Source organism: Apiotrichum porosum, assembly GCF_003942205.1.
Source record: "Apiotrichum porosum strain DSM 27194 chromosome Unknown scaffold_1, whole genome shotgun sequence".
NCBI classification, from domain to species: domain Eukaryota; kingdom Fungi; phylum Basidiomycota; class Tremellomycetes; order Trichosporonales; family Trichosporonaceae; genus Apiotrichum; species Apiotrichum porosum.
The window spans coordinates 1,561,906-1,582,647 of NW_021167108.1; the positions used below are offsets into that span (position 1 = coordinate 1,561,906).

Consider the following 20,742-nt stretch of genomic DNA (forward strand, 5'->3'; position numbering starts at 1 on the left):
TGCTCTTGCCATCTTGATGCAGAAGTATGTACCAGCAGGCAGAATGCTGACTACGGACAGACGTCGTCCGTTTAAGTCAGCAGGCCAGCAGGCATGTTGGGAGGAACACCTGGGTGACCTAGATATGCTAGGCAGCTGCGTTCCGTTGGCACCATACCAACACCCTCCCATTTCCCGATCACCCGGTTCATGGTTGGTATTGACTATTCGCAGCCCAGGTCCTCGAGCTTGATCGCTTGATGTCGCCGGCCGCGTGGCAATAAAATAGTCGCTTTACACTGGCCAGTGCTTTTCCCCCATGTTGTATCTCAGATCTACTTTGAACCCCGGCCAGCTTGGTAATATACGTGGTTCGTGTTTCGATCTCCTGGATTCGAACCCCGGCCAGCTTGGTAATATACGTGGTCCGAACCTTTCAGGGCACTTTAACGATTATGCTAACGAGCGACTATATCTGGGGGGATGTTTTAAACCCGAAATAGCGCTCAGACTCTGTTGAAAAGGGACGACCTGACAGCTTTGGCGTCGACTTTGTGACCAGCTAACGAGCTCAAGCGACGTCAACCGGCAGATCGCGTACCACTCGTACCTGAGGGGACCCAGAAGTACAACTTGTACAGGAGCTTTGGTTGAGGAGGGCAAGTGGAGGGTCACTCTGACGGAAGTCCCCCATGCCACTTCGCGTCCCTTACACTCGTTTTGGCCCAACAAGTCCTCATGCAAGACATCTCTGCCCGTAGAACGCTTGGAACTCTAGTATGTCCTGTTCTGGCGTCTAATGTGCACGCACCAGAACTCAGATGAGAGGCAGTCACAAAAATCAGGGGAAAATAGACGAAAAAACTCTTCTTCGCGACTGTCCTGACCTTCCTCGTGTTCTTTCCTACTCCAAAAAGTTGACTTGGGAGGAACTGAATCCTCTTTTGACGAGAGTGGGATTCGAACCCACGTCCGAAGACTGCGGATGAAATTCTGAAAGAAACAGAAGAAAACCTTAACACAGCGCCTTAGACCGCTCGGCCATCTCGCCGATGATGTTTTGTCAGTTGGCCAATGGTTGCGGTTCTGGGTTGACCCCGCAGGCTCTGCTACAGAGGATTGAACACCTTGTTGTTGACCTGACAGTCTCTCTCATGTGCGTCCCGTTGCTGACTACATCTAACTCGTGACATCCAATGTACCAATGTTCTACTCGTCTACAATCTGGACCTTGATGGAACGGCTGGTCCTGTCCGCACTAATCTCGAGCGCCTCAACGGCCTTCTCGAGTGGCAGCTTGTGTGTAATGAGCTGTGTCACGTCGCCGAACACGCCAGACTGGGCGAGGCGGAGAACCACAGGCCAGGTCTGCTGATACCTGAACGAGGTGACAACGTTGACCTCGCGGAATCCCAGGCTCATGAACGGCAGCGAGATCTCGGGCTTGCCGCAGCCCACCTGCAGGAGGGTGCCACCGTCCTCGACGGCGTAGCACGCGGCATTGATGCTTGCCTCGGAACCGGTGCACTCAAAGACAATCTGGGGGAGACAGCCTGCGGCGGCACGCAGCTTGGTGGCCACCTCGTTTCGGTCCCATGCCATGTCGATGAGAACCGTGTTCTTGAAGCCCATCTCCTTTGCCTGCTCGAGACGGTGGGCCTCGAGGTCGGTGATGACGATGGGGTTGGCACCGGCAGCACGAGCGCTGAGTGCCACGGCCAGGCCGATGGGGCCGGCTCCGGCCACGACGACAGGCTGGCCAAGGTAGGGTGCTGCACGGCGCACGGCGTTGTAACCAACCGACAGAGGCTCGATGAGGGCACCGACCTCGTAGCTGACGTCGTCGCCGAGACGGTGGAGGAACCGGGCGGGGTGGGCGACGAACCGCCTCATCGTGCCGTCGGTGGGAGGCGTGCCACTGAACTTGACGTCGGGGCACAAGTTGTAACGACCGCGAACGCACATGCCACATTCCCAGCAGGCGACTCCAGGCTCGATGGAAACGCGGTCTCCAACCGAAAAGGAGGTCACGTTGGCGCCAACCTCAATGATCTGACCGGCGCTCTCGTGGCCCAGAATGATGGGGTGCGTCACGCGGACATCGCCAATGCCGCCAGTCTTCCAGAAGTGAATCTCACTGGGCAGCAGGTTAGTGTCTGGAGATGGAGAGTAGAGTCCCTCAATATACTCACGAGCCACAGATTCCTGTTGCTTTCTGTCGTTGTCAGCGGCCATGCGCCACACATTTAGGAGACTTACGACGTGCACGACACAGCTGTCTGGCGGGCAAGTGGGGAACGCCTCCTCCTTCATATAGATTCTTTGCTCGTCAGCTTCAGAGCCTTTCGGTATCCCGGCGGTACCCACTGCTTCTCATTGTTGACCCAGAGTGCGAGGTTGGGACGCTGGAGGAGCGCGGGGTCGACCTGAGAAGTGCCGTTTGTCTCAATCGTCTTGGTCATTGTTGCTGGAGTGTATGTGTCTAGGGGAGGTTCTTTGCTGCTGCATTTCGGTTCTTTGCTGCTGCCTATATCAAGGCAAGCGGTTTGGTGGCCGGCATGTCGACCGGCACCATGACTGGCAGAAATGGAGCGCCCCGTCGGGAGATGCGAGCTGGCTGTGGCATGGCTCCTCTGGGCCAATGTTTCTGTGCCCGGAGCATCCCAGCTTCAGGTCCACTCCGGCTGAAAGATGCACCGTTTGCCTGGGCCACCTGTTCGACATGTTGCCGACGCAACAGCCGGATAGGTGCGAGAAAGGAAACTCAACACGGGAAAACCCCGGGTTAACTGGCTCCAAGCGGAACGCGGCAACTTGCGGGCCACGACGGGCGCTGGGGCCGTGGGGGACCCGCGTTGACGATGCTCTTGCAACGCGCGGGCGCACAAGAGCAACGGCCGACAACAGTCCGCGCTCTTCATCGTCCCGGGAAAGTCGCAGGTGGCCGACTGTCGTGTTCTCGGTTGCTCTTCGCCCCAGGGACAGGCCTGGCCAAATATACCTGGGCTGGGCAGGACACCACGAGTCTGGGCAGTCGGCGGACGGTGTGGAGGGAGAGAGAAGCCCGGGAAGGAAAGGAGTTTAAGGAGCAAGAGGCGTCCACGCGGACCTTTACTGGTTTACGTCGGTGAATGGCATGGCTCTGTCATCCAACGCAAACGACGCTGGGATCAAGTGTTACCACATCACTCACTCTCATTCAGTGAATACACAAACATACGGTGGTCGCGGACGATATGCTCGGCCTCGACACGCAACCTGTTACTCTTGCGGATGTTGACACTCTGAGATCGACAAAGAGACCATTCGGGGAGGAGGATGGCAGCGAAGGCGGCGGCGGCGACACACCATATGAGTTTGGCCCCAACCGCGACCGCGACGACAACAGCTGCGAAAACGACGACGACGGCGACCTCGGCCCCAAGAAGCGCAAGGTGGAGCGCGCCAAGAAGGCATGTCTTCCCTGTCGCTCGCGCAAGTGCAAGTGCGGCGGCATGCCGCCGGCGCCTTGTCCCAACTGCCTGGACGACAAGATCCAGTGCCAGTGGCCAACCGAGGATGGACGCAGCAGCCAGGCTCGAAAGGAGCGGAGTCGCGCAAAGCGTCTAGCGTCCATGGCGGAGCGCGGATTGGGTCGACCACCCCCAAAGGCACAGCGTGGAGGAAGTGGGGCCTCACAAAATGCTGCTGAAGAGTGGGACGCGGGGGCAGCGGGGCCTTCTTCGGCGCCATGGGACCTGTCGTCGGTTGGATGGGCGCCATTGCCCGCGACGGTGGAGCCCACTTCGCTGTCGCTCACCAGCAACAATGTGGACTTTGGTAACAACCCATTCACGCTCCCGCTGGCAGGGCTGGATGGGTTTGATCCAGAACAGTTTATCATGGCCATGAGCGCGCAACTCCCGACAGTCGAGGAAGGCAGCAGCGACGACACCAGTCCTGCACAGCTACCCCACGGTCTCCGTACTCCCAAGACGGGTGATGGCCGCATCGTCAAAATCACTTGGTGGCGTCCCCACGGCCCAACAGCCATTGCCCCTGGTCTCAAACGTCTCTCGCTCAAGGTTCGCATCGAGAACGAGCCACGAACGTACCCTTCGCCTGCGCCAGGTCTGGTCAGCGACGACATGTTCGGCACGGACGGCATGCCGGTTACACCAGTGATGCAGCACCTCCTCGATGTGTTTTCCGAGCGGTTCGGATGCCAGTTCCCAGCCCTTGAACGTGAAGCACTACTTCGTGACCTCGAAGCCGGGTCCGGTAGCGTGTTCCTCTTCAACTGCATTGCCGCCATGGCGGCGAGGTTCTCCGAGCACCCCGCGATTGCCCTCGCGCCCCTCCAGCCGCACGAGTATGGCAACATCTTCCTCAAGCGTGCCAAGGACCTCCTCCCCAACATGCTGGCGGTTCCTTCCCGCGAGACAGTGATTGCGCTCTGTCTCCTCGGCCACATTTGTTTCGGCAATGGTGAGTGACTAACTACAAGATTATGTGATATACATACTGACGGGCGAAACCAGATTCTGAGCCTGAAGAGTGGATGTACACGGGCATGGCGGTGCGCATGGCCATTGACATGGGCCTGCACCTCAAAACCGTCGACAACATTTCTCCAGAGGAACGACGCATGAACAGGCTCACATTCTGGAGTGTCATGCTACTCGACTATGCGCTTGCCTTTGGTACTGGCCGACAGACGACCTTCCGCGTGGAGGAAATCACGCAGGACTTGCCTACCGAGGAAGACGTCCACCCTAACGCGACAACTCCGGGTGCTCCTGGCGCTCCCTTCCCGTTTGCCGCTCGCCAAATGTTCGCGTACGGCACTCTTATCAACCTGCTCAACGCGCCAGTCGAGCCTCAAATGGTCGGCGAGGTGGAACGGGAGATTACAGCGCTCCGTGCGGCCGCCGTTGCAGAGTACAACACGCTTCCCGAGGGCATGCAGTGGAGTGTGGCCAACCTCCAGGCTCACCGCCACGCGCACCAGGACTCAATGTTCCTGCACATTCATCTCTGGATGCACATGCAGATTGCATCCGCCTACCTCACAGGCGTAGAGTACACGCGGCACCCTCGACGTTCAACGATGCCCAGCGGACACCAGACACCCGTCTGCGGCGCCAACGTGTGGCGTAACAGTGCGCGCACCATTGGCGACATGCTCGTGCTTGCCGACGTGATCAACCCGTATGCCTACTTGGCGCTCCCGTTTGTCAACCAGGCATTCTACGTCGCGGGCTGCTGCTACATCAAGGAGATTGAAAACAAGGGCGGCGACGACACCCGGGCTAATGGCGGCACCACAAACGCCGAACGACTGAGGAACGCAAAGGACGCCCGCCAGATCGAGCTCTTCCGCACCATGCTCACGTCTGTGGCAACAACCTCAATCTCAACGCTGCAACAAGGTCTAGCGCGGCAGACAACGTATTGGTCTGGTGTCGCCTGGGTGGCCGGTACCCTTGCGCAGCGTATCTCTGGAATCCACGCCGACGAGCTCGACATTACCGAAGTGCAGGAACAGCTCCAGACGTACATTTCCATCCCTGACGCCGGCCTCGTCCAGCGTAGGTGCCAGGATGGGAGCGGGACGACCAGTAACAGCAAGCCCCTCCCGCAAACCTCACCGCCAATGGATATCTGTGAGTTGACAATCTGATCAAGTCGGTGCTGGTCTGACTACTCTTCAGCCCAACTGGATCTCATGACGCTGCGGTTCGACCTGCCCGGCATGTCCAACGTCACCCTTCCTCCTCTGTAACCTTCCTTCCCCGTCTCACTTTTCTCCCTGGCCCACAATAGGGGTGGGCCCTTTCCCCAACTGTAAACCTTTGTCGTTGTACAATAGAAAAACGCAGTAGTGCTGCATGTTACACTGTACGGAACTGTTTCTACATAATTAGTGCTGAGCATAGCCCTCGAGCAGCTCCTCAAACTCGCCCACACCGGGAAGGACAAGCTTGCCACTGTCGCCGCGCCACTTGTCCACATAGCTGCCAATCTTGTCGGCGAGGTTGCTGGGCGAAAAGCCAAAGTGCTCAAAGAGCACGTCCTGAGGCGCCGACACGCCAAAGGTGTGCATGTGGCAGCCGGCGTGCGCGTACCGTGCCCATCCGAACGATGCCCACGCCTCGATAGCGACGACGAGGGACGTGGACGCTGGGATGACGGAGCGGCGGTACTCGGCCGGCTGGCGGTCAAAGAGGGCCAGGACGGGGAGGGAGACGACGCGCACGGCCAGGCGGGATTCGAGCAGCTTGGCAACATCGATGGCACGCGACACCTCGGCACCAGTGGCGAGGAGGGTGAGCTGCGGGTTGGCGGAGCCGTACACGACATAGCCGCCACGCGCGACACCGTCGCGGCTCGAGCCCTCGAGGAGGGGCACGGGCTGGCGCGAGAGCGCAAAGAGCGACGGCTCGACCTCGTCGTTCAGCGCGAGCTGCCACGCGCCAATGACCTCCTCGGCGTCGGCGGGGCGGACAAAGTTGATACCGGGGAGAGCACGGTAAAAGGTCGCCAGGGCGATGGGCTGGTGGGTGGGGCCGTCCTCGCCGATACCGATCGAGTCGTGGGTGGCGATACCGATGAACCGGAGGTTCTGGAGCGCCGCCATGCGCACAGCTGGCGCAGCGTACAGCCAGAACATGAAGAAGGTCGACATGACAGGCAAGAACATGCCCTTCTGGTACGCCGCAAGACCGTTACCCACCGCCACCATGGCAAACTCGCGAATACCGTAGCGAATCTGGCGTCCAGAGTAGTCGCCAAGCCCAGACTCGGGGTTCTGGAACTCGGTCATGCCCGGCCACGAGACAAACGTCGACTCGAGAAGGTCCGCCGAGCCGACCATGAACGAGTTGTACTTGGGCGCCAGGGCCTCGACCATGATTCCGCTCGACTTGCGCGTGGGCTGGGGAGCAGTAGGGAGGGCGCTCTTGGGGGGAACCAACTCTTGCCAGCCCTCGAGCTTGCCGGCCATACGGGACCGCAGCTCAGTCGCCTCCTTGGGATACGTAGCCTGGTACTTGGTCCACAGCGCGTTCCACTCGGCCTCGACAGCGGCTCCACGGGTCTTGGTCTCGGTCCAGTAGTCGTACACGCTCGAGGGGACGACAAACTTGGCGTCGGCGTCAAAGCCGAGCTGGCGCTTGACGTTGGCGACGTCGGCATCGCCGAGAGCTTGGCCGTGGACCTTGCCCTTGCCCTGGTTGGCCGCGCCAATGCCAATAACGGTGCGAATGTTGACAAACGTCGGCTTGCCCTTGAGGTTCTTGGCGGTCTCGAGAGCTTTAACGACGGCAGTCAGGTCGTCACTGCCATTCTCAACGTCAATCACGTGCCACCCGGTAGCCTTGAGCTTGGCAGACGAGTCGTCCGTGAAGCAGTTGGCGATGGAGCCGTCCACGGTGACGCTGTTGTTGTCGTAGATGAGGATCAGGTTGTCGAGGCCCCAGTGGCCGGCCATCGAGATGGCTTCCTGTCCGACACCCTCTTGCAAGCACCCGTCGCCGGTAAAGCACCACACCTTGCCATCGACAAGCGGGAAACCTTCGCGGTTGTAGGTGGCTCCGAGGTTCTTGCCAGCCATGGCGAGGCCGACGGCGTTGGCGATACCCTGGCCCAGGGGACCGGTGGTGACCTCGATACCCGGGTACTCGATCTCGGGGTGGCCGGCCGCCTTGCCATAGTTGGGCGCGTGGTACTTCTTGACCTCGTCCAGTGACCACTCTTCATAGCCTGCAAAGTGGAGCATCATGTACTGCAGGAGGCACGCGTGGCCGGCAGACAGGACAAACCCTGCAAACATTAGGAAAGACACACCTCGGCGGTTGGGCTAGCACTCACTGTCACGGGCAAACCAGTCGGGGTTGGCAGGGTTGTACTTCATGAGGTATCGCCACAGCGCGACGCCGATGCTGGCCGCGCCCATGGCGGTACCGGGGTGACCGCCCTTGAACTGCTGGCACAGGTCGGCAGCGAGACACCGGATAGTGTGGATAGCGCGGCGGTCCTCTTCGCTCATCTGGAGAAACTTGGTGATGGACATTGTGAGTGTCGGTGCAGAGTCGTGTCGAGGGAAGACGGCCCTCGAGTGCGTCCTTTTATGACCCAGGTCCCCTCCACCCCTGTCCTTGCCGCAACAACGACCGTTCTTCCGGGGTTTATCTCGGAGATGGTCATGGCAGCTGGCACTGTGCGAGGACCCCGTTCGGTGGAGGAGGTGGCCGGAGGAGCCGTCGGTTGTTGTGGTGGGTAACCGCTCCGGAGTGGAATTGCGGCAGAGCCAGCGGCAGTTGCATTTGCGTGGTGCCTGAGGCCGGTGATCCAACCACCGAGTGGTCCGCAGGACCGCAGTCAACGAGTATTATCGTCTTGTGTCTCTCCTTACAACATGACCGTCCTGTCCGGAGGACTGCGGTGTCATAGGCGCGTTGATTAGCAGTTCAGTGGATCAGTAGACAAGGAGTCGTGGATGATGGAGAGATAGGTGACGGCTAACAAAGGCCGGTGCGGATCTATCACACCTTCCCTCCGATTCAGCGCTTCCCTCCGCCCTCCGTTCGGCCGCGTCCTTGTACTGAGCGATAGGCGGACGCCGAACTGCATTCACATTGCATAAGTTGCACTCTTGTTCTCGCCACTGTGTCCGGACAAGCTGGACGCAACAATGCTGAGGGAGTGACCATACGTGGGTTCTGGGACTCTCGGAGCAACTGCAAATGCTTCCTTTTCATCCGTGGCGCCGCCAAAATGGACTTAACGGACACGGCCATTTGTCAAGGAATCGACCTTCGCTTGCAGCTTGTATGGTTTGCCGCACAGCCGACAAAAAGCGTATACGTTCAAGACCCACTGCAGGTTTCAGAGTTGATGCTGGATGCACAAGCTGACAGAGCTGATGACAAGCACACACCAAGCGTGCAAAGTGACGGCCACCCAGACGTATGGGTGGTATCTGTGGCCCGCTCACGTGATCCAGGCACGGTACCGACATGTTTCCTTGCGCAGAGGCGCGCCAATCCCACGGGTGTGCCTGGGAAATGACTTCTTCGCGATCAAAAAACGCTACGTCCGTCCGTTTGCCGATGGACAGAGCGCACACGCATGGACGCATGGACGGGCCCGAACCGTGTGCGGTTAACACGGAGACCCGTTTTCACCGGCGCTTCCTCGCCTTTTTTGCTGACGGCAACGCCAGATGTGAGCAACGGTAGGGTGTCCGGTGTGAGACGCCGCGGTCAAAATGGAGGCGTGTTTAGCAAGATCTGGTCTAAATGTCGCACCACCTCAGCCGTGATGACGTTAACTCGTTGCGGTCCTTGTGTGGCAAACACTCGGCCAAGCTGGACCAAAAGGTCAGCAGGCCAGCATGTGCGAATGTTTCCGCAGCCGAGCATGTCGCAGTGCGCAGATCGAGCTCTGTTTGCACAGATTAATCCACATGGTCCTGCCTTCTCCCCTGATTCATGGTGCGGCGGTGCTCCATATAATGTAACCAGTTGCAGCGCAGGCTGCATGGTGTGTGCCAATGAGACTGAAATGTGCTCGGGCCTCTGTCCTGTGGCCTGTGACCGGCTGCTTCTCGTGTGGGCCGGTGCTCCTGACCACACCATGGTGTCGTCAATCAAGCAACGGTGTGCGACGACGTAGGCTGTGTGCAGGCTCGATCGGTCAGCTCTAGTCGTCCCATACACAAATAGCAGGCTCTGTCGCACCGTTAGTTGGGAAGAAGGACATAGGTATGCACTGTAATGTTGGCCATTAGTAAGGCTGCCTAATGGGTATAACAATGACAAGTGTAGCTTCATATTGCGTTGGCACGAAATAACAAAACAAAGACAAGGCAACTGTACAACTGTGGAAGGTGGTGGCGACTGGCAACACCATTTTGTGCATTGTGGGAGAGGGAGGAGGGAGAGGGGCTGGACTCTTTGCAAGAAGCGCAACAACGGAATGGGTGTCTTGTGGGTGAAAAGTGACGCCCCCCACGGCACCACGGTGTTGCCCCCACATTTTTTTTACCGGAAGGCGACACAAAGCCGGGGGCGACCGAGAGGCTGACGGCTGTGACCTTTTTGGTCTCGGTCGTGTCTTGCGCGCGCACGAAAAAAGCGAGAGCGGGCGGGCCGACGACGCATCAAGGTTTTGTTATGTGAGAGGGGTTATCACACTGAAAATGGGCTGTGTGTGTGAAAGAATGACGTGTGATCTGGGATGGTACATTTAGTCGCTCCGATTACACTCGCGTCGTTGTGGATCGGTGGATTCAACCAAAGGGAGAGACGACGGGGTCAGTCGGCGCCAGGAGAGGGGGCAAGGAGGGCATCTCACCCACCACGACAGCAGGCCTGCCGGCCGAGCAAAGGGCACCCCCCCACCTCTCCTAGTCACAGCACCCACATCTGCCTTGTTCTTTCCCAGATTCCCCCAACATCCCCACCTTGAATCGCTCCATCCACCATTGCATACCCCGCCATCCATCACCCAACCACCCAGCTGCACGCCTCGCCCAACACCCACCACACGGAACCTCCACCCACCACCCACACCCCAGTGGAACCACCAACCCACCCACAGTCAACCAAAGAGTTGACAACCCTTTGGGCAGCCCCGCCCACATAACGGGGTTCTTCCCCCCCCCCGTCCCCCCCACCCACCAGCAGCCGCCGCTCAACCCACATCCTCATTCCCACCCATCGTCGGTCACCCCGCCTCAAACGCCTGTTGCTATCCATCCACCACGCGTTTATAGGTACTGGCGATGGTCGAGTACGAGCGTGGCGCGCACCGCCGTCAGCGGCACCACTCGCCCAGCATTAGCCCCGTCCAGTCTCATTCTGCACTCGGATCAGTAAGCATGAACGTTGACCGAGCCGTGCGTCAGCTGGTTGTCGTCGTCGAAGCCCACTGCCACACCCAGTACTGACATTGTTACCCAGCCATCGCCTCCGCGTCCGACGCCCGCTTCTCGCATGGCTTTATCTGCACTCGTCAATTCTCCTCCGCCCGCGTCGCCCCCTCGGTCCTCGCGTCCTAGCGGCGACCTTCCCAGGCAGTCATCGCACTACAGCTACGCCGCCGAGTCTCGCGGTGGCTACGATACCCCGCCATACGCTGCACGCAGCCGTTCCGACTATTACAGTGCAGCTGCGCCTGTAGATGTTGGTCGGAGTTACCTCCACCGCGGTGACACCAAAGGTGGGCCTTCATACGACCGCAGTGGTTCGTATGAGCGTCAAACCTCGTATGATGGCCCCGAAGCCGACCCCTACGACAACTATGATGACTCGCGTCATCATGGCCACCGCCCGCGGTCGCGTCCTGGGCCCTCCGCTTCATCTTCATACCCATACCGTTCCCCTTCCCCTCCGCCTGCACCTTCTCGCTCCGCTCCAACTTTCCAGCCATTTGAACCCTCGGGCTGGCGGAACGGACGCGCGTCTCCTTCGCGCCCAGAGTCAAGCGCAGGCTCAGACCGTCGTCACTCGCCAGAGCCGGCGCCACAACCTGTCGAGACGACCACACCAACAGTCGCAAACTCGGGACGCAAAGGTGTGATGAGACCCGACGACGGCCTCACCGCCAACGACGAGGTCTGGCAAGAGCACCTCCGCCTTTTCCAGCAGCGTCGTGAGCGCGAAGCATCCCAGATCGTCCACTGGACGCCTGCCCTCGGGAACGGCGACGAGCGTCCTGTCAAGGTCCCCGTCAAGCGCAAGGGCTGGCCCGCGGACCACCCGACGCGTATTGCTCAACGCCAGGCTAAAGAGGCTGCCATTGCCGCTGGTATCGAGATCCCCAAGAAAAAGTACAAGCGCAAGCCCAAGGTGTCGTCTGCGGCCATTGACGATGAGCTTCTCGGCCTGGTCGAGGGCGACGTCAAAGGAAGCAGCCCCATGCCCCCTTCTTCGGCCATTGACGGTGACGAAACACGCGATGAGATCACTGTCCCTGGCGACCCCAATGGAATTGTGTGGCCATGCGGCCTCACTCGTCTCGAAGTCATGGCCAAGGTCGAGGTCAACGACCTTCGCGGTCTCACCGAAGACGACGTCAAGCAGGTCCAGGACGAGATGTGGCTGCGGAAGAACGGTCCCGCCTCGTTGCGCAAGGACGGTACGATGCGCAAGAAGCCTGGGCCCGCCAAGGGCTGGAAGGCGATGCGCAAGATGCAGGAGCGTGTCGCTCGCGGCGAGGCCGTCGAGGACAGCGACGCCGGCGATACGACGTTCAACGGCGAGGCGGATGCCGACATTGCAGCCCTTCTCGAGGATGGCGGCGAGGCCAGCCCCGCGCCTACCAAGCCCAAAACCAAGCGCAGGAAGAAGCAGCACGCTGTCGACCTTGCCGAGGAGGCGATCATCTCCGAGCTCGACGACATCAAGCCTCCCCACACCGACGACGAGCCGTCTGGCATGGAGAATGGCGACACCCCCATCTCCACTACCAAGAAGCGCTCAAGCAAGGCCAAGGAGCCTGGGGTTGGGAAGGGCCGCTGGACCCGTCCCCCCAAGGGCGAGAAGGAGACGCCGACCAGCAAGCGCGGCGAAGGCAAGAAGCAGGCCGCGGGCGACCAGTCCGAGGCTGGCGACCTCGACATTGCAGACAACGTGTCAGAAGTCGGTCCTCCTCCGCCACCGCCTGCTCCCGAGCACATTCCTAACACGTACGACCCTCGCGGCGTGTCCGAGTCCGAGGCCAAGGTCCGCCTTGGTCTTGTCGACGAGATCCAGCGCCAGGTCTGGATGTCCATCTGCCGTGACATTCCCAGGGTCTACCGTGTCAACCAGGCATACGACAGCGCTACCAAGCAAGACTGTCTGCGTACAGCACAGGCCGTTGTGCGCAACGCCTTTAGCCAGCGCAACATGAAGCCCACGTACCGCTCGTCGACCAAGATCAACAAGGACGCCGCCGTCAAGGGCAAAAAGGTCATGCGCGAAATGCTCGTGTACTGGCGCAAGAACGAAAAGGACGAGCTGGCTGCGCGCAAGCGTGCCGAGAAAGAGGCCCTCGAAAAGGCAAAGGCCGAGGAAGAGGCGCGCGAATCCAAGCGTCAAGCCCGCAAGCTCAACTTCCTGCTCACCCAGACCGAGCTGTACTCGCACTTTATCGGCAAGAAGATCAAGACTGCCGAGGCCGAGGGCAACGACGGCGAGTCTACGCCTCGTGGTCCTCCTCCCGAAGGTCACGAGCTCGACGGCGTGGACGGTACCGAGCCGCTCAAGGAGCTCGACTATGACGAGGACGACGACGAGAACCTGCGTCGCCACGCAGCCAAGAGCGCCCAGGCGGCCATCCAGGCCAACAAGGACCGCGCTCGCGACTTTGACGCCACGCAAAACGCCAACGGCAAGGTGCTCGACGATGACACCATGGACGGCGACGAGCTCAACTTCCAGAACCCGTCGCTCGGTGACAACAGTGTCACCATCACCCAGCCCAAGATGCTCATGGCCCAGCTCAAGGAGTACCAGCTCAAGGGTCTCACCTGGCTCGGAAACCTTTACGAGCAAGGTATCAACGGTATCCTTGCCGATGAAATGGGTCTCGGAAAGACTATCCAGTCCATCTCGCTTCTCGCGTACCTTGCCGAGAGCCACAACTTGTGGGGTCCCTTCCTGGTCATTGCACCAGCCTCGACACTCCACAACTGGCAGCAAGAGCTGGCCCGTTTCGTGCCCCGTCTCAAGGCTCTTCCTTACTGGGGTTCGCCCAAGGACCGCGAGACCCTCCGTCGTATCTGGAACAAGAAGAACCAGACTTTCACCGAGGACTCGCCCTTCCACATTCTCGTCACCAGCTACCAGTTGGCTGTCATGGATGAAAAGTACTTCCACGGCATGAAGTGGCAGTACATGATCCTCGACGAGGCGCAGGCCATTAAGAGCTCGTCGTCAAACCGTTGGAAGTCGCTTCTTTCGATCGACTGCCGTAACCGTCTTCTGCTGACGGGTACACCCATTCAAAATTCGATGCACGGTGAGTTGAGGTCACCTTCTGCACGACTAGCAACTGACAATTCTCCTCACAGAGCTCTGGGCGCTTCTCCACTTTATCATGCCCCAGCTGTTCGACTCGCACGAAGAGTTTGCCGAATGGTTCTCCAAGGACATTGAGAACGCCGCCAGTGGTGCCGACAAGTCGCAGCTCAAGCCCGAACAGCTCAAGCGTCTGCACATGATCTTGAAACCGTTCATGCTGCGTCGTGTCAAGAAGCACGTCCAGAAGGAGCTTGGTGACAAGATTGAGATTGACCTCCTCGTCGACCTGAGTGGCCGCCAGAGGAAGATCTACAAGGCTCTGCGCCAGCGTGTTTCTATCTCGGACCTCATTGCTCAGGCCAACAACTCGTCCGACTCGGCCAGTGCCAAGTCGCTCATGAACTTGGTCATGCAGTTCCGCAAGGTCTGCAACCACCCCGACCTGTTTGAGCGCGCCGACGTTGTATCGCCGTTCATGTTTGGCACGTTTAGCCAGAGTGGTAACCTCAACCGCCAGGGCGACTTGCTATACTGCCCCGAGTCGTGGCGCAACGCCATCGAGGTGCCGTTGCCCAAGATTGTGTGGACCGACGGCGGCAAGCTCAACCGGCCAGGAGAGACGAGCCTCGCGGGCTCGGACACGCACGTCCTCAACAACCTGCTCAACATTTGGAGCACCGACTGGATCAACTCGTCGCTCAAGGAGGACAACTCGAACTTTGGTTTCCTCCGGATCATGGACCAGTCGCCTGCCGAGACACACCACCGTGCCACTGCCCACCCCTTGGTCAAGCTGCTCGAGGGCTCGGAGGACTCGTACGAATATGTCGTCAAGGGCCCGTTCATCTCGGACGCTACGTTTGCTGCCTCGTCCAAAAAGTACAACCCCCTTGCCCCGCGCGTGCCGCTGGCCGCCGCGCAAGGCCTCCCTGCCCTGCGCGACATTACAACGCAGGTGTGGAACGAGTCGTACTTTTCTCGCGGCGGCGCTCGCTTTGCCTCTGTCGATGCCGTTGCACCGCCCATCACCCCTGTGGTCTCGAGCCGCTCGTTTGTCGACACGCAGCAGCGTCTGGCCAACGACCAGACTGTCCACTCGGCTCTGTACGGCGTTACGCCCAGCGAGCGCGACAAGAGCTTGGCCGTGGCGCAGCTGGACCACATCGTGCCCGGCGTCCCTCCCTCTGGTCTCCTCGGCGCATCGCCAGCGTACCAGACGCCCATTTCGACGCTCAGCGCACCGCAGATCAAGCGCATGATTGTCGACTCGGCGAAGCTCGCTCGTCTCGACGACCTGTTGCGCGAGCTCAAGGCCGGCGGCCACCGTGTCCTGCTCTACTTCCAAATGACCAAGATGATGGACCTCATCGAAGAGTACCTCATCTACAGGCAGTACAAGTACCTCCGCCTCGACGGTTCGTCCGCTATTGGCGACCGTCGCGACATGGTCACGTCGTGGCAGACCAACCCGGACATTTTCGTCTTCTGCCTCAGTACCCGCGCCGGTGGTCTGGGTATCAACCTGACTGCTGCGGACACTGTGGTCTTTTACGACCACGACTGGAACCCTTCCAACGACGCACAGGCCATGGACCGCGCGCACCGTGTCGGCCAGACCAAACAGGTCACCGTCTACCGCCTCATTGCACGCGGCACGATCGAGGACCGTATTGTCAAGCTCGCCCGTGCGAAAAAGGACGTGCAGGACATTGTCGTTGGCCAAAAGTCGATCAACGACGTCACCAAGCCGGCCGAGATTGCCTCGCTGTTCATGGACGACGAGGAACTCGCCGAGTCGGTCGCCAAGCGCAAACAGGCCGAGGCCCACGGCTACACTGCTCCGGCCTTTGGCGCCGCCACCCAGCGTCGTTCGGCCTTTGGTGACGGTCTCGGCAACTTTGACGACGACGGCGACGACTTCTTCTCGGCGGCCAACGCCCGTCCCGCAGCCGACGACGACGACATGGACGACCGCGCGCCCAGTGGCGCGCGCACACCTGTGCCCAAAAAGGCCGGCGCGGCGGCCAAGAAGAAGGACGGCAAGAAGGCCAAGCCACGCGCGAAAAAGGTCAAGATTGCGCTCGGGCCCGACGGCCTCCCCATCTAACGAACGCGACACCATCATTCCAAACCCACCAACCCACCAACCAACCACCCCGGACCCACACACGCACCGTTTACGCATGATGTTGTGAGATATACCCAGGCATAAGGTCCCGCCAGGCCGCTGGCCGGTGGGCAATGTAGTTAGATGCATTTTGCACCGTTGAACCCCAAGCAGACCCCGCCGCGCGGTCGTCGTCGATCCTCATCGCCGGATCCCTGGTCACCATCATTCCTTGTCACTCACTCACTCGCGATCGCGTTCCCCCCCTCTTCCCTCAAACTAATTTCACGCCGAGCGTGTTTCAGGCCGCAATGCCCCCCCCCCCTCTCCTCTCTGCACGGCCCACGACGCTAACCGAGAGACAGAGCGTGCACTGACCTTTGCCTTGTTCATGAAGCCACACAGGGAATCTATACCGCAGGGAAAAAACACTGCGATGATGGCGCAAGACGCGGCGCGAGCGCAAGGCACGCTGCCGGCGCCACTGCCGGTCCCCCAGCTCTCCAGCTCTCCTCTCCTGCTCCTGCTCCTGCATGAAATGCAAATGCCAATGCCAATGCGAGAGGGCGGATGGGCAAGCGCAGCCGTGCGCAGGCCGTGGTGTCTTGGCCCCCGTGGCCGTTACCGCGCGCCCGATCGTGGCGGCAGGTATGTATCTCGACTGCCCACAGTGGCGCGGCGCGGCGCCATCGCCATCCCCGGCGCGGGCGTCTTCCTCTTCGTCTGCGTCTCTTCTCCTGGCCGCGCGCGTACCCGGCGGTGGCGCCGGTGCGCACCGACCCGCACCGGCCGCACCGACCCCCGAAGGCGCCGAAGGGCCCGAAGGCCGAAGGGAAGGAAGGAAGGGGTTACGTTGGCGCGAGCGCGGCGCATTTTGTTCTACCTGCGTGTGCAGCAGCAGCAGCGAGTGCGCGAGTACTCTGTACCGAGCGCCGCGGCGTCCGGGTCTACCTTGCGGAAAGTGACAGGCGCACGGGGACACGCAAATGGGCATATGGGCATATGGGCATGGGGGGGACTGGGGGTGGCTTTTTTTTTTACCTGTTTCTCGAACCTGCTACAGATGCAGGACAATGGTGCAATGGAGTCTAGGGAGAGAGAATGTGCGTCTGTCTGCGTGACGACCGCGCCTGTGGTGGACGAGCAAGACTAGGTGCATCGACATAGGTGAGTAGGTGGAACGAAACGCAAAGTGGTCTACTAGTGTGCATTTGTGGCGCTCGCTCTGCGCTTGCCGTCGGCTGCAGCGACGTTGGTCGTTGGTTGTTCGGTGTTGGATGTTGACTGGATGTTGGTTGGCCCACTGCTCGGGATACGCAGTGCGTGCGTGCGTGCGTGCTGCCCACGTTGGACTATCGCTTGCGATTACTGGCGCTGCTGGGATAAGGATAAGCTGCCCACCGGGGCAGTGTTCGCTCCCTCCCTCTCCACCCCGGCCCTCGCCCTCGCTGCACCTGAGCTCCGGACGGTCGCTCCTGGAGGGCAGAGCGATTGCGTCTATTGTAGTCATTACGATCCTATTTATTACTGGTCAAGCTGGCCATGTGCCATCATTGCGTGCGACGGACGGTCCATGCTGCGTCCGCCGTCCGCCGTCCGCCGCGTCCTTTGAGGCGACCCACATGGCCACGGCCACATGCTGGCCACAGCCTCATGGCCTCATGGACTACGCAGTGCCGCGGTACTGCTGCACCTTGCGGACAGTTGCGCACGAGACCCGGCCCGAGATTAAATGGCTGATGCTGGACCGAGGTCAGCGTCAGGAATCGTGTGTTCTGGAATCGTGCGTTCTGGAAGCGATGAAATGAGATATGGAACGTGAAGAATGAATGTGGCACACGCCCCCCACCTGGCTGTCATGCAATACTGTCCCGAGTCCCTCCCTCCCTTTTGCTTCCAATGCGGCCATGCTCACGATCCCTTCAGTTGCAACAAGTCATATGAGGGGGCAATAAATGTCGTTTTCATCGTCTCGATAACAGCTACAAAGTGGGCTTGTCTTTCTATTTTTCTCCTCCGGTGGGCGGCACATGGCCGCCAACCCAACCATATGGCAATCGGTCTGCCCAAGCATGCCCTGCACGCATCCAGACCGCATCGCATGTAACGCTCCAAGGGTTGAACAAGTCTCACCAACACAAAACTCTCGTCGTTCGGCGCGCCTTCTCCCACGTTTCGCCCCCGCTCATACTTCCACCTAACTTGGTGCCACCTGCACCCGCGGCGTCTGGTCGCTCACGACCCCGCTCACGCTGTTGCTCACGGCTCAAGCCTCGAAAGGCGAGCGGGTGTGCCGCGGAGGCTGGGGGTCGGCTGTTCCAGGGGCCATTCGGGCGCGGGATGACACTCAATACCAGGATGGGAGTGTGAGGGAAGGTGTTGGTGGAGAAAGGTACACAAAACTAAGAAAGTGTGCCGGGAGACATGCCAGCCTGGTCGCAATTGCACGAGACACGACTGAGCACGAGACAGGGACTTACAGACAATAGGCCAAGGGGGCGCACGATAAGAGTGTGTATACGCCAGGCCGAGATCATACACAAACGGGACAAGTTGACCCGCATTAGGGTGTAGGGGGGGTGGTTGGTTGGGTGTTTTTCGAGTAGTGTGTTGTGTTTTGTTTTCTAAGGGGGGTTTCTCTTCTGATCCTCCGCTGTCATAGTCCTTGGTTTAGAACTCGACCATCGCCGTCTCCCAAGCCCACTGGTCGCCGGTCATCGCTGGCGAGACACCAACATTGCCGGGAACAACCTTGGAGACGCTGTCGGGCTGGCCCTCGAGCGTCTCGAGAAGGTCGTTCATCTCCTCGTCCCACTCGTGCGCCTGAGTGCCCTCAGGGAACCAGGCGTCCTGCGACGAGCCGACGTCTTGAGCTGAGCGGCTGTCCGCGCCGAACGAGCCTGCGACGCCGAGGTCCAGCCTCGAAGACGCGCCAACGCCACGATCACCCTGGCCACGGTAGCCAGCCGCTGCCGGTTGGCCGGCAAGTCCAAGTTGATTGCTGTCAAAGATTCCGTCGCCCGCTGCAGGGCCACGCCGCGCCTCTCAGAGGAGACTGCCGGCAGAGTCGCCACCACTGCTGGGTGGCGAGCGACGGGAGTTGACAGGTCAATAAAGGACGAGACGACGTCCGCGGAAGCGGTCGACTGGTTCGTGTCCGGGTGGGTCATGTTGTTGGTGGTGTCGAGCTTGGTCTGGAGACGGAGCGGCGACTGGACGGGCTCGCGCAGGGTCGGGAAAAGAGGAGGCGAGAGGGTCGCGTCCATGCCGGCGATACGCGGGGGCGAGGGAGTGTGGACCTCCATCATGGGGTGGGGCGGGGGTGCCGTGGCCATGTCGATGGGGGTGTTGGACGAAAAGTACGCGGCGGCCTGCTTGACAATGTTCTCAAGCATGCTGACGCGCCAGCGGAGGTGCATGTTCTCGGTGGCGAGGTCGGTCGAGGGCGCCTGCTCCATGATGGAGAGCTGGGGCGTGGCGATAGAGATCATGTCGGGAACAGAGGTGGGGATGCGAGGCTTAATGTCCTCAATGTCGACGTCGGCGGGAGGCGGGGCGACGGTGGCGAGGTTGACACCGCCGCCGGCGCTGACAATCTCGGGTGGGATACCGAGGTCGGAAGCGAGCGAGACGATCGAGTTTGCGGGGGAAGACTCGCGGGTCTTGCAGGGAGTCGAGGGGGCGGTGCCGCCCGTGCGCAGTGCACGGTTCTCGTTCTCGAGCTCGACGACACGAGCTTCGAGCCAGCTGAGGTGGGCCTTGCGTTGGTTGCGGGACCTCTGCGCCGACTCGCGGTTGCGGATTGTCTAGAGTGGGTGTGAGTTTTGCTGTGAATGGATGTGTGTTTTTCGGCCGAGCGGCAAAGGACACTTACCCTTGCTTCGCGGCGCGCAGCCTTGGCCTTGCTCTCGTCGTCCATGTCCTCCTCATTGATCGGCTCATCGTCGTCCTCTGGAGCCTCGCTCATGTCGGTGCGTGCACGCTTGTTGGCTGCTGGGGTGGCCGGGGTGGTGGGTGCGGCGCGTTTTGACGACGACGCAACGGCAGGTGAAGCAGCGGCGGCAGACGACATTGTGGTGTGGAGTGAGGTGGAGGTGTGCGGGGGGGAGGAGGGTATTATTGGGGGTGTGTGTTCGTGAATGGTGTCGTGGGTGGGTATCTCGTTATGCCAGATAGTGGTGGTGGTGGTGGTGGTGGTTGGGTGTGATGCAAAGGTTGGTTGTGGTTTCGTGTGATCAGAAGAAGGGCAAAAAAGGTGTGTGGAAATGGCAAAAGGAAGAGGAGCGAACAATGAAGGAAGGACGAAAGCGGATGCCTGGGAACGACGAGGCCGGGGGAATCTGGGGACGGGGCGCTGGCTGTGGGTTTGCTTGCTGGGTGGGAGAGAAGCTGGGGCTGGGAGAATGGCCACGCTCTTTATGAGCGTCGACGTGGAAGGGGGGGGTGGGTACGCGCGGCTCCATTCAGCTGGCAGGCTGCGGCTACGGCGCAGGGGGAGCACCCGGGGAGGCAGACGGAGGCGCGGGGCGGAGGGGGGCTGTGGCAGATCGCTCGCGACAGTTTCAGGGGTCCGCACCGTGGGTCCCTTTTTGCGTCTCTCCCCTGAGTGCAGTGTGCGTCGGGGTTGAGGCCGCGGGGCTGCGATAATCCATGCACACACCACCA

At 60.3% G+C, this 20,742-nt stretch overlaps 5 protein-coding genes and 1 non-coding gene across 6 annotated transcripts; 2 read left to right on the forward strand and 4 right to left on the reverse strand.

The window, feature by feature from the left end:
- Positions 1 to 924: 924 nt before the first annotated feature.
- On the reverse strand, positions 925 to 1,030 carry EHS24_000558. The gene has a single exon. It is a non-coding gene; the product is annotated as a tRNA-Leu (tRNA).
- A 158-nt stretch (positions 1,031 to 1,188) lies between these two features.
- Positions 1,189 to 2,441, reverse strand: LAD1 (L-arabinitol 4-dehydrogenase; the record flags this gene model as incomplete). Its single annotated transcript, XM_028616385.1, has 4 exons — positions 1,189 to 2,116; positions 2,172 to 2,194; positions 2,239 to 2,299; positions 2,347 to 2,441. The coding sequence occupies 4 exons, from the start codon at positions 2,439 to 2,441 to the stop codon at positions 1,189 to 1,191; spliced, it is 1,107 nt and encodes a 368-aa protein (XP_028480242.1).
- A 774-nt stretch (positions 2,442 to 3,215) lies between these two features.
- EHS24_000560 (uncharacterized protein) lies at positions 3,216 to 5,743 on the forward strand (the record flags this gene model as incomplete). The annotated part of the gene is made up of 3 exons (XM_028616386.1): positions 3,216 to 4,446; positions 4,500 to 5,624; positions 5,673 to 5,743. 3 exons carry the CDS (start codon positions 3,216 to 3,218, stop codon positions 5,741 to 5,743), a joined length of 2,427 nt encoding a protein of 808 aa, XP_028480243.1.
- Positions 5,744 to 5,881: 138 nt separating this feature from the next.
- Positions 5,882 to 8,032, reverse strand: EHS24_000561 (uncharacterized protein; the record flags this gene model as incomplete). The annotated part of the gene is made up of 2 exons (XM_028616387.1): positions 5,882 to 7,782; positions 7,831 to 8,032. 2 exons carry the CDS (start codon positions 8,030 to 8,032, stop codon positions 5,882 to 5,884), a joined length of 2,103 nt encoding a protein of 700 aa, XP_028480244.1.
- A 2,811-nt stretch (positions 8,033 to 10,843) lies between these two features.
- INO80 (putative DNA helicase ino80) lies at positions 10,844 to 16,077 on the forward strand (the record flags this gene model as incomplete). The annotated part of the gene is made up of 3 exons (XM_028616388.1): positions 10,844 to 10,861; positions 10,926 to 13,968; positions 14,021 to 16,077. 3 exons carry the CDS (start codon positions 10,844 to 10,846, stop codon positions 16,075 to 16,077), a joined length of 5,118 nt encoding a protein of 1,705 aa, XP_028480245.1.
- Positions 16,078 to 18,747: 2,670 nt separating this feature from the next.
- EHS24_000563 (uncharacterized protein) lies at positions 18,748 to 20,149 on the reverse strand (the record flags this gene model as incomplete). The annotated part of the gene is made up of 3 exons (XM_028616389.1): positions 18,748 to 19,026; positions 19,113 to 19,883; positions 19,952 to 20,149. The coding sequence occupies 3 exons, from the start codon at positions 20,147 to 20,149 to the stop codon at positions 18,748 to 18,750; spliced, it is 1,248 nt and encodes a 415-aa protein (XP_028480246.1).
- Between the last annotated feature and the right edge of the window lie 593 nt (positions 20,150 to 20,742).